General features: G+C 41.4%; 2 protein-coding genes across 2 annotated transcripts; one reads left to right on the forward strand and one right to left on the reverse strand.

The window, feature by feature from the left end:
- Positions 1–3096: 3096 nt before the first annotated feature.
- vkorc1 (vitamin K epoxide reductase complex, subunit 1) lies at positions 3097–4760 on the reverse strand. The gene is made up of 3 exons (XM_034214488.1): positions 4475–4760; positions 4012–4121; positions 3097–3814 (listed from the first exon to the last, which is right to left on the reverse strand). The coding sequence occupies exons 1-3, from the start codon at positions 4642–4644 to the stop codon at positions 3603–3605; spliced, it is 492 nt and encodes a 163-aa protein (XP_034070379.1). The 5' UTR covers positions 4645–4760; the 3' UTR covers positions 3097–3602.
- A 1102-nt stretch (positions 4761–5862) lies between these two features.
- mapk7 (mitogen-activated protein kinase 7) lies at positions 5863–12079 on the forward strand. The gene is made up of 7 exons (XM_034214390.1): positions 5863–5985; positions 7235–7512; positions 7635–7800; positions 8297–9825; positions 9906–10999; positions 11132–11256; positions 11719–12079. Exons 2-7 carry the CDS (start codon positions 7239–7241, stop codon positions 11864–11866), a joined length of 3336 nt encoding a protein of 1111 aa, XP_034070281.1. The 5' UTR covers positions 5863–5985; positions 7235–7238; the 3' UTR covers positions 11867–12079.
- Positions 12080–12162: the final 83 nt, after the last annotated feature.

The following is a 12162-nucleotide window of genomic DNA, read 5'->3' on the forward strand; positions in this document are numbered from 1 at the left end:
TTTCTAAATGGAGCTTGGCTAAGCTAACGTTATATATGCTCCGACCGTTCACACTCACAACAACGGCCTATACAGACATAAATAAACCAGCGACTGTATTCACCATGACACAGGCAGTCTGTGGTTTGTACTTGTTTAACTTTTATCTAGTTTCTGAACAGATATGAGGAGCTGTGAGCTCTGAGTGCTAAGAGCTAACGGCTGTGTTGTTTTTCCGGGGCTCTCGTTGAAGATGACGTCACGGCTCCGCCTACACTGCGTTACTATAGTAACTGCCCCAGTTCCTAAACTGTAATGGAAGCGCAGCATTAAAGTGAGCCGGTCCTAATAAGGCCTAACCAAACCGAGCGAGGCCGAGTGCAGTGGAAACGCGCCATAAGTGTGGCCCGAGCGAGCGAGAGAGAGACCTTAAGTGTATTGTTGTTGTTAGCATCTGGTGCTAGCTAGCTGCGCTAACGGATATAAGGAGCTGTTTAAATGAAAACAGAGGAACGACATTTCGCCACAACTGCGCCGAGCACTTGACTTTATGCAGGAAGCCAGACAGTGGGACATTGTACGAAAAGTCAGCACACTCAGCACGGATAGTGCGCAACATGATTGCAGCGTCCAGGCAGCTCCCGTTCGAGCATATGCCTTGAGTTGCACATAGCTCCAACGATCCATCACACACACACACACACACACACACACACACACACACACACACACACACACACACACACACACACACACACACACACACACACACACACACACACACACACACACACACACACACACACACACACACACACACACACACACACACACACACACACACACACACACACACACACACACACACACACACACACACACACACACACACACACACACACACACACACACGTATTGTATTATTGTATGAGAGGTTCCAGGTTGAATTGAGGCGAATATTTGTAATGCAGAGGTTGTTGTGTTTAATATTCATGAGAATATTTGTCATTGTTCAAATGATAATAAACATTAGCATAAAGCATATTTGTCCACTCATATGTTGATAAGAGTATTAAAAACTTGAAAAATATTCCTCTAAGGTACATTTAGAACAGATCAAAAATGTGCAATTAATTTGCGATTAATCGCGATTAACTATGGACAATCATGCGATTAATCGCGATTAAATATTTTAATCGACTGACAGCCCTAATATACATATATATATAAGGCTATTCTTGGTACATGATCTTATCGACTTCCCTCCGAGGACTTTTTCCTTTTAACTGTACCAAAAGTCCGTACTGAACTTGGAAAGAGGGCGTTCAGTTACGCTGCTCCTGAAGCATGGAACCAGCTTCAAATTGAGCTGAAACTCAGAGAGCTGGTCTCATTAAACAGACTAAAAGCTGCTATAACTATTGAAGCTGGCCGCTGTGTCTGTAAATGCTTTGGCTATCATTCCAGAATTGGAGGACATTTCATGTCCCCCATATAAAAAATATAATAATCCATGCCCAAAAATCTATAACATGCACTTGTTGTGTTAAACATACTTGTCTTGAGACAAAATGTAGAAAAAGTTGTAGAAAAAGTGGTTTAAAAATATTATTTAAATGATCAAATAGCTCTCGAACACCCCCTAAAATGGCCTTTTTCTCTTGTCACCCGCTTCTTGGTGACCAACTTGCATGTCAAATATAACATTTAAAATAGGGATTTTATTTATTTTGTTGGTATTATTCTATTGATATATGTCTCTTGTAATGGTAAAATCTACCCAAACCATTTTAGATTGGCAGAGGAAGTGAAAAAACTGTAAGTCAGATGACACAGTGGAAGTGACATCAGCAAGCCATGTGCTAGTGCCATGGGTAGACCAAAACTAAGTCCTCTCTTGTAAATGTATTTTTCATATTTTTTACAATCTTTTCAGTCTTAAAAGAGTGTGGCACTCTAACCCACTCAACCATGTTACTCATATTATCAGAATAAAGCATATTCATTTCAAAATGATCTTTCTTTCATTAAATATCCAAGTTTGTCCTTGCCTTGAAAGTAGTATTACATGCTACATCTAGCAATAATTCCTGAGGTTAAAGCTCAAATTAGCATTGATTTTCAACCCTGTTACTTTAATTAGAGTAACAGGGGTAATTCTTCATTGGGAAATATACATTTGATGCCTAGCTGGGCAAAATGTAGAAGACTACCTTATGAGGAAGGAAGCTGTCTCTTATGAGGAAGAACGTCTGTTTGTGACGCAGTCTGTCCTCACTCAATCAACCGTCAGGAAGAATGCTAACAAAGCTGCTGAAACAATACTGTATTGTGAAACAAACTCTCTCCTTTCTACACATTTGTAAAGGATTGACACTTTCTTTTGTGTTGTTTCTATTGGTCTAGGCTTTGTCGTTGAATTGAACAAGGTGTTGTTTTGGACACTGTAGTTACCTGTAAAGTGAATGGACATGTGGAAAATGACATTTGTCTTCATTGTTTCTTTATCAGATGTTTGATGAAGGTCACAGTGGCAGCAGGAATGAAGTCCTACAGTTTGACTCAAAACTGATGTAATGACAGGAGGACAGATTCGGTGCCACAACTAAATCAATCTATTTGGCCCAGTTGGATCAAATTAACACTAGTGACAAACTACGCTGTGTCTCAACAGGTGGGGCATCTTGAACCTTTCACTGCATCCAGCAAATCAATAGCAGCCGTACTAATTTAGACTTGCTGAACAGGACGTGAAATGGTGTTATGTAACATAGACTGTAGTGAGTGAAAAATGTTTGTGCAACAAATTGGACGGATGCAAAACCAGAAAGTTATAAAATCTTACATTATGCGCCATTTCAGATGACCTAAATGTGACTGGCTTGGCGCATAGCCGGTCTCATCAACTTACTTTTATACTCCTCAATTTTCAGTTTACACCCACTGTCAGTTGATGTAGCTAACATTAGCTATGTTTGTTCGGCACAAAAGGCCTGATTTATCCCATTATCCTGCAGCTTTCATGTTTGTTCTTCATCTCAAAAAGATTCTTGAGATCATAGCAAATAATTAACCTTCCAAACAACACAAGCTGGCAACAGAAAAAAAAAAAAATCATACCTGGTAAGCAAGCAGTTAGCCATTTTATTTCTGAAGACCATATCACATTACATGTTTGTTTAACCATGTGAATACTGTGGTTTCAAAATAACACTTTACCTCTACATTCACCCTGATTATCTCGTGCTTTTTGGCTCTATCTCCTGGGTACACTGAGTAACTGCATGTCTCTTCATTGTTTTACCACCTAGTATTTTAAAATGTGGATTCATGTATTCCCATTTTTAGGATCTTACATTTCTTCACAAGCCAGGCCTTAATCACATGAGACAAGAGTTAGTGTTCAAAGATGTGTATTCACCATCACAAATGCACATTCTTATACAAAAATGACAGCAGCTCTTACAGGTTTCTGTACTAAAGATCATCATGTACATTTTCATTGATGCATATCCAGTCCTGTTTCTCTGCAAGGTCTGAACAGCATGCAGAAGAACTGTGGAAGACAACGTGCTTTCAGATCCAGTGAGGCTTCAGGTGTAGAATTTCACAAGTGTCCCTTTTTATCCAGCCTTTTCCTTCACTCCTTCAAACGCTCTTCTACGTTTGATGTTGGTGAAGAGCAACGCAAAGTTGACAATATATGTTGACACACAGACCATGCAGAAATCCCCCAGAACAAAGGCGAGAATAGATGCAAGGTAGAGTGAGCCGGCCACAGACACCCAGGAGAAGAAGACCAACAACATTGCTGCTTTTTTGGACAGAGACAGACCTGAAAAAAAAAAAGTTAGATATATGTTAGATAAGTCATGTTGGTGAAATCCTGCATGACATATGATTACTTAATTTTTTTTTAGGCAGGCGCAGCTATGGTTGACTAACATTCTGAATGTTACATACATTACTTTGCATAAAAACACTCAAAACTGCACTGTAATTTGCAGGGGATATTGATAATGACAAACTAACCCAGGCCCATCTGCAGAGTGTAAAATATGATGCCAAGCACACTGTTGGGCTGGTTCAGAGGGTTATCTGCGGCAACAAAAAACTGGACCAAACCAAAGCCACGTCCCCATCTGCCAAAAAAGAAAAAGGGACAGTCAGGACATAACAAGGACATATTGAAAACAAAGTAAATAGATAGCCTACAAAATGGTTTATATCTCCTGTAAAACATATAGGCATGCAGCTTATAAAACAAAAACATGTAAAGAAGATGTTCTACTTGGTATTGTAGATCAGTATCTGATTTAAGGGGTTTAAAGCATTTAAAGGATTTTAACACGTGGCAGTGGGCTGGAGATGCAGATTTAATAAAATCATGTAAAAGCATGAAATCATTCAATTGTCGCTGAAGTACAAGTCGCGGTATAGGGATTATGCACAATTGAGCAGGTAAGAGCAAACACACGAGAAATAGCTAACATACCTGGAGGTGAAAACCTTGGAGCAGCTCACCGACTCCCCCAGGTCGCACATCGCTCTGTAATCTGGGTTACTTTCTCGGGACAGCTCGACGTGAAGCGCATAAACAGACAAGAACAAACCGAACACGCAGAGAAATACCCGCGTCTTTCTCTCCCATTTCGGCAATGCCATTGTTACAGTTCAGTTTATTGATATGACTGTAGATGTCCGATTCGGTTTCCTTCCAAACTTCACTAAATTGTTTTCCTGGGAAGCGACGTAAAAAGTTGGGTTCTCGGTTTTGATTGGTCCGGTGGTTTTTGTCTCGGCCTCTCATTGGACAGCCGGATCTAGACCAGCCAGGAGGACTGTTTACACTGTATTTAATGTGGACTTCAGTCTGTTTGGTGTTAGAAAATCACTGCTGGAAGAAGTACTAATTTACACCAAAATCAATTTAAAGTAGCAGGCCTGCATTCAAATGTTATACATAGTACATTATATTATCAGCTGGAAAAATACGACATGTTTAATGTTGTTTTTGTACATTACATAGCATTTAGCTGACGCTTTTATCCGTACATAGCCTATAACTAATTTTTAACTACTTTATTCTTATTACATGCCTGCACCACTAGAGTACATTATAAACAAAAAGGTCATTGTGTCAACCTTGTTAATAAATTATGTGTTCACATCTGTTTACATGACCAAATTACTAATTAAAGTTGCGTTAAATTTAAGTGCCAGCTATACCATGATACATAGACTATTTAACCCTGTAGTGTAGTATAGTGTAGTGTAGATGCCTGTAGTGTAGACGGGCCGTTATTGTGATAGGAAAAGTTTGATTATTTGATTCTTGATTTATAGGGGATATGAAGATGTCAAATAAGTATTGTAAGTATAAACTATCAACACATGAATAATAAAACAAGTTAATAAATGTAAGCATTAAGACTATTTACTAGCCATCACTGTGCATAATTAATTTACGCAACAACTAAAGTTTGTATTTGATTTCAAAGCCATCTATCCGTGTCTCCCTTTTGTCTATCTCCCCATTCTTCTGTCTATCCATCAATCATACATGCAGGCTCCAAGTTAAATTATTAGTGTAATTATTATTGACCTTTTATCAGTTTAGTAATTAGTAATTGTGAAGGTATTAGTGGTAGTATGTATTGTTCTACTTCACTAGTTGTTATTTAAGTCCAGTACATATACAAAGAGGTTTAAATGCAGGTAAATGTGTCCCAATATGGCCCCTCCGAAAATGTATCCTGGAAAACAGCGTCACTACTACCACCCAAAAACAGAGACCCTACTGTCTGCGGTGATGTCCCGCCTCCCATCACGTTATCTGCTCTTTATTGGACAATCTCTCGGACGTCGTCCAACGTGGTTGGCCGGCCACATGTCACTCAAACCAGAACAAGGAACTGTACAAGGAAGCGGCAGACAAAAACAAGAGATAGCAGTACTACTACGGGATTAAAAACACAATTACGAATGTTGTGGGTGGTTCACAAGGTGAGAGTCTAGTCCTTCACTTCGAAACACGTTTTTATGTGTGTCCTATTTGGTAATATAAACCGAGATGGACATTATTTAACGGTTTACGTTCACAGAAAGCCTCAGCTTCAGGTAACGTTAGCCTACGCCCCTGCGTCAAAAGTGGGTAAGGCTGCGTCTTTATCATGTAGGCTAATTAGTTTATTTGATCCTCTATGTAGTAAAATAACTAGCATTTCCTTAAAGACAACTCCTTGTAGAATTGTTCTCTGCCTATGTATTGGTCAACAGACTCCAGCTGTAACCTAAATCCTTCTTTTGACAGAGCTACAGGTTTTGACTGACATCCAGGCCTAATGGATAGTTGATGGTCAGCTTGTTGTCTACGTCTGGTCGCAAACAATACCTTTGTTAAATCCATATTGTTACTAAATTGGCAAATCATTGTATGAATCCAATAGGTGTTATCTATAATGCTGTTCAGACTACTTTACCTGATTGACCTGACTGACCTTTTGAGAAACAGTCCTGATTTGGCTCCTGGGGGCCCGGGGTGAGAGTAAAAGATTTGAGTGAAAGGTTTTATAAACACATACAGAACAATTATATAGCAACAGCAAGCAAACCCTTCCCATGTACATATATAGTACATACCCCTTCAAACTTTGATACTATTACATTAGATTCAAAATACAGATTATTACCTGTTTGATTCACATCCGTGGCTCTCATCTCTGGTCTTTCAGCGTCAGATGATCACTGTTTTTTTGCGTTTATTTCGTTGTCTAACTAAGGATAGATTATTAGGACACAGTAACTAATTTTAACAAGCAGTAAGTAATGGACCAGTATGTTTTGTAAGGCAACACAATTTACCCACCTTTAGGTTATGCCGATATATTGTGTTTTAAGAATGCATGTGTAAATGCAGGATTGTATTATTCTCATAAATGCCACATCTATTTGTTGCTACTACTAAAGGTTATTTATTAATCTGCCATTTATAACATCAAAACATGAAGATATTTGATGTACAAAGAGCGGCAATATTCACATTTGAGTAGGGCTGAATTATAATTTTTTTTTGTTTTAATTTGCAATTATGAACATAAGATTGATTAAATTGGGCTGATATAATGTAGTGTAGCTTTGTACATAAGTTTGATTATCTTCTGTGATTTTTGCATACATTTGCCGTCTTGTAATCAATATTAGAAAATAACCATCCTAATATAAAAATACTTTGCCATTGTTTGATTCTTTACAGGAACATGTCAACTGAGGAGGGAGAAGGAAAAAATGATCCGAATGTGGCCATGTCACCTGAAAGAATGGCCACCGATAAAAGCAGAGAAAACCAGAACCAGGGTAATGTCGAGGCAACAGGAGGCCCCGCAGACACCAGCACAGCAGAAAAAAACCTGGCTTTGCTTAAAGCACACTCTCTGGACGTGAAGTTTGACGTTGGAGAGGAGTATGATGTCATAGAAACCATCGGCACAGGGGCCTATGGCGTCGTTTCCTCTGCCAGGAGAAGGGACAATGGTAGGACTGATTTAATGAAGAATAAACGCATTCTGTGTGAACTACAATCCTCAATATTGAATACTATTATCAGTTAATATTGTCATTCTAACTCTTCATTGGGGCGTCTTTACATTTCACAGGCCAGCAGGTGGCGATAAAGAAGATCTCCAATGCTTTTGAAGTGCTGACAAATGCTAAACGCACACTGCGAGAGCTGAAGATTCTCAAGCACTTCAAACATGACAACATCATCGCCATCAAAGACATCCTGCAGCCTAACCTTCCTCACTCTGCCTTCAAGTCTGTGTAAGTATTTTTTAACGGTTGTTTAATGTTCCTCCTCAGACTTGAAACATCTGTAAACCCCAAGTGTATTATAAAGTCAATATCTGGAAATATTAACTTTTATTATATACTTTGGGATTTGGATGAAAGAATTGGATGTCGGATTTTAGTCAACACATTTAAAAACAACTAAACATTACAACAGTTTTTACAGCAAGTTGCAATATACCCCTTTATCTTGACGTTCACAATTTTTTCACCCATTTCGAGCATTCAGTAATGTTGATCAATATCCAAAAACTTCGAATGTAATAACAAAAATGTGGACCTGAAATATGCATTTTGGAAATTGATCAAATGTGGCTAAATTAAACAGATTAAAACAAAACCTTAAAAATGTGTTTATGTTCAACACTATTATGTCTGTGGAAATGTAGATAGGTTTTGTAGCTGATATCATCTTATACTTTATATATCTCCTACATATTTAACTTTGATTCATTTCCAATGTGTGTAGGTACGTGGTGCTGGACCTGATGGAGAGTGACCTGCACCAGATCATACACTCTTGCCAGACGCTCACCTCAGAGCACACGCGCTACTTCCTGTACCAGCTGCTCCGCGGCCTCAAATATGTGCACTCTGCCAACGTCATCCATCGCGACCTCAAACCCTCCAACCTGTTGGTGAACGAGAACTGTGAGCTAAAAATTGGAGACTTCGGCATGGCAAGGGGTCTCAGTTCTCACCCCGAGGAGTCTCATTCCTTCATGACTGAATATGTTGCAACTCGATGGTACCGTGCTCCTGAACTCCTGCTGTCTCTGAATCACTACAGCCTGGCTATTGACATGTGGTCTGTGGGTTGTATCTTTGCGGAAATGTTGGGCCGTAAGCAGATTTTTCCTGGGAAGCACTATGTCCACCAGCTCACGCTCATTTTGGGTGTGTTAGGCACTCCTCCTGAGGGGTTGATAAGTACTATTAGAGCCGACAGGGTGCGCTCCTATGTCCAGAGTCTTCCATCACGGTCTGCTGTACCGTTGGCCAAACTGTACCCACAAGCTGAACCCGAGGCTTTGGACCTGCTGCTAAACATGTTGAGCTTCGACCCTCGTGAGAGAATCAGTGTGACGCAAGCGCTGGAGCATCCTTACCTGTCAAAGTACCACGACCCAGATGATGAGCCAATATGCGTGCCAGCTTTTGACTTTGAATTTGACAAGCTTCAGATGAACAGGGAACAAATTAAAGAGGCCATTCTGATGGAGATCCAGGACTTTCATCAAAACAAACAGGGCTGCCGTCAAAGACTGCAGTTCAGGCCCTTGGCAAGGGCAAACGTCAGAGCAGCAGCACAAAGCAGCAACCAGTGTAATGCTCAGCCCTCTGCTGTTCACCTAAACAAATCCACACTGGTTCCAATGGCACAACACCCACAAGCAGCACAGATTCAACAACAGCAAATGAGGGAAGTGGAATCTCAACAGCAACAAGATCACACACCAGCAGAAGGGAGCCACACATTTACAACTGGGTCTCTTTTAAAAGCCGCCCCACCTCACTTGACACATCATTTGCCTCTACTTTCCAAAAGCGAGAGTGGCCCAGTTGATGTGGACATGCCCAGTGCCAACTCAGACAGTGGTCAGCCTGAAACTATAGATTTAACAACACCGGTGTCTGGTCAGGATGCTCTGTCAGAAACAATGAGAGACAGTGAGGTGCAGGAGCAGCTAACAGGAAGTCAGGCTCCTCTGAGTCAGCCCACGCAGAACCAGAACATGACCCAGGCTCCCTCATCTATTCCAGGAACGCCAGCTCAAACCATGACCCCCCTACCCGCCACTGTGCCTTCCCTAAGTCTCTCCGTGGTTCAGGCCCAGTCTCTGTCTCAGACCCTCTCACAGTCACTGTCTAAGAATGCCCGGCCTCCTCCAGGTGGCGGAGAGGGGACCAGAAAAGAAGGAGCCATTTCAGAGGATACTAAAGCTGCTCTTAAAGCGGCTTTATTGAAATCAGCTCTCAGAAATAAAGCCAGGGGTGGTAAGTTTGTTGTTTTTCATATCTTCTTATATCATTGACTCTAGACGTCCCTTTAACATAATTTCCTATCTTCACTGCAGATGGAGGTACCTCTGCGCTGGGCATAGACGTTGCCGCAGGAGGAGGTGTATCATCCTCCCTGTCTTCAGTTCCAGATTCGCGTCGGCCAGTCACAGCTCAGGAGCGCCAACGGGAAAGAGAGGAGAAAAGAAAAAAGAGGCAGGAACGAGCACGAGAGAGGGAGAGGAAAATAAAGGAAAAGGAGAGAAGAGAGGGAAGGCAGGGGGACTCGCTGGGTGGGGTTCTGCTGAGTGACGACGACAAAAGCCTTTTGCAACGTTGGACAAAGATGATGGACAGCCGCAATGAGAAATCTTACTCTCCTAATAACGACGGAGCAAAGAACAACGACTGTAATGTGAACTCCCACCGGGGTGTAGCTATCGGTGATCAAACTCAAGGAGCCGTGAACAATAAGACAGCCAAGGAAGCTATTAAACAATTACTCTCACAAGTTAAACCTAACCAGCAGGGCCTGTTTCAGCCTCCCAGCACCCAGCAACCGCCCTTACATTTCTCCATGGGCCAGAGGAAACCTTCAGCGGACGCGGCCGTTGCTGTAAGCGGAGGGATGGATATAATGTCGGTCACTAGTGGCTTTGTTAAGAACAACACGCTCAAACCTCACAGCGAGCGCAACGGACAGAGTGGTTTCAGCTGTTTGGGGAATTGGAACGGGCAGCATCTCGAGACGAGGCCGCCGCAACAACCACAACCAAACAGGAAACCGCAGCCTCCTCCGTCAAGCTTTCTCCAACCTCAGATTCAAACCCAGCCTGACCCTCAACCTCACACGCAACTGCTTCCCCTGGAGAGTTTTTTGGCTAAAGCTCAGACATTAACCAGCAGAGAGACAAATGGGAATGTTGATATCAGACGCCAGAATAACCTCAACGCCCACCCGAACCCCTCGACTGCAACCAATGGTCCGATGGAGAAGCTGTGTACCTCTATAGGAGAGAAATCCAGGACACAGACTACAAACCCTCTCTGTGGGGCTTTAGGGGTCCCCTCACAGCCTCATCCCAGTTTAGGATTCACAGACACTGGACAGCAAGGGCCCTCTGTAGCCCCTGACATCCATACAGTCACACTGCAGCTCTCAAAGTCCCAGGTGTGCCTTTCTTGTAAAATATTCTATTGTGTACATATATAACAGATTGAAATGTCACATATCTCCTGCTTGCCTTGAACTGATCTTCAGGAAGTTCAGTTGACCCATCGTTTCCTCTTCTTCTCCTGTCAGGTGGAGGACGTTTTGCCACCGGTGTTCTCCGTCACCCCTAAAGGCAGCGGGGCCGGGTACGGCGTGGGTTTTGACCTCGATGACCTTCTCAACCAGTCTCTCACAGACCTGCAACACTGTGACAGGTAAGGTCTAATACATAGTGAGCCTGGTTTGCTTTCACAAACTAATCCAATGTCTAAAACTAGTTATACAAAATGAAATGATAGTTTCATGCTTAAACTTTACCCATTCACAAAAAACTCATTCTCCCTCATTAAAAAAAAAAACACAACATTTTCAAGTTGTGCAATATATACTCTTTTGCCATTTTAATGCATTACTGGCTTTACTATCGATGTGTACTTATTTTCTTTTATAAATGTGTGCCTGCCTCGTTATTTAATATTTAATAACTTCAATTTTGCCTTTTATCTGCACTGTCCCTTTATTATAACAATGTAAATACTCGCTGTGGGACCAGCAATGCATTTATACTGTAAATAATCAGTTTTCATTACAATGATACAGTGTTGTCACTCATGCTATTTAAATGAGTATAATATAAAAAAGAGGGATAATTTAATGCTTTCTCTATTTCCCTGCAGCTACGACTCGGCCCCCCTCTCAGCCTCCCTGCTCTCTGACTGGAGCGAGGTGCACCGCATGACGCCAGCTGATCTGGAATCGCTGCAGCAGGAGTTACAACTTGGCTCTCCCATGATCCTCTCTGATACCATTCCTCCTGATGCCTGACCTTCCCTGCCTGGACTTTATAAGACAACATTTTGATTTGTGTGAATGTTCGAATTTTTAATATAGCATGAAAATCTTGACTGAAGACTTATACAGACTAATTTAAAAGCTAGCTTTCTTTTTTTTTATAAATATGCACTACAAAGTAGTCTTTTTTTATTACCATAATGACATGTTGCGCTCTCTTTCTAATAAAGAAGTGTCATCACCTGCCTCTGCTTCTGGATATTTAATAAATGACAGTAACATTTGTAAGGGAAACTTCTGTAGCAATGGAGAGTCAGGACTCAGAGAGA

The sequence above is a fragment of the Gymnodraco acuticeps genome, unplaced genomic scaffold (genome assembly GCF_902827175.1).
Source record: "Gymnodraco acuticeps unplaced genomic scaffold, fGymAcu1.1, whole genome shotgun sequence".
In the NCBI taxonomy this organism is placed as follows: Eukaryota; Metazoa; Chordata; class Actinopteri; order Perciformes; family Bathydraconidae; genus Gymnodraco; species Gymnodraco acuticeps.

Bases quoted from the DNA above. Each gene is read 5' to 3' on its own strand.
- mapk7 (XM_034214390.1), top strand. From the start codon at position 7,239: ATGTCAACTGAGGAGGGAGAAGGAAAAAATGATCCGAATGTGGCCATG. The intron at 7,513-7,634 runs GTAGGACTGATT...TACATTTCACAG, and splicing joins TGCCAGGAGAAGGGACAATG to GCCAGCAGGTGGCGATAAAG. The intron at 11,000-11,131 runs GTGTGCCTTTCT...TTCTCCTGTCAG, and splicing joins TGCAGCTCTCAAAGTCCCAG to GTGGAGGACGTTTTGCCACC.
- vkorc1 (XM_034214488.1), bottom strand. From the start codon at position 4,644: ATGGCATTGCCGAAATGGGAGAGAAAGACGCGGGTATTTCTCTGCGTG. The intron at 4,122-4,474 runs GTATGTTAGCTA...CTTTTTTGGCAG, and splicing joins TCCAAGGTTTTCACCTCCAG to ATGGGGACGTGGCTTTGGTT. The intron at 3,815-4,011 runs GTTAGTTTGTCA...TTTTTTTTTCAG, and splicing joins CACTCTGCAGATGGGCCTGG to GTCTGTCTCTGTCCAAAAAA.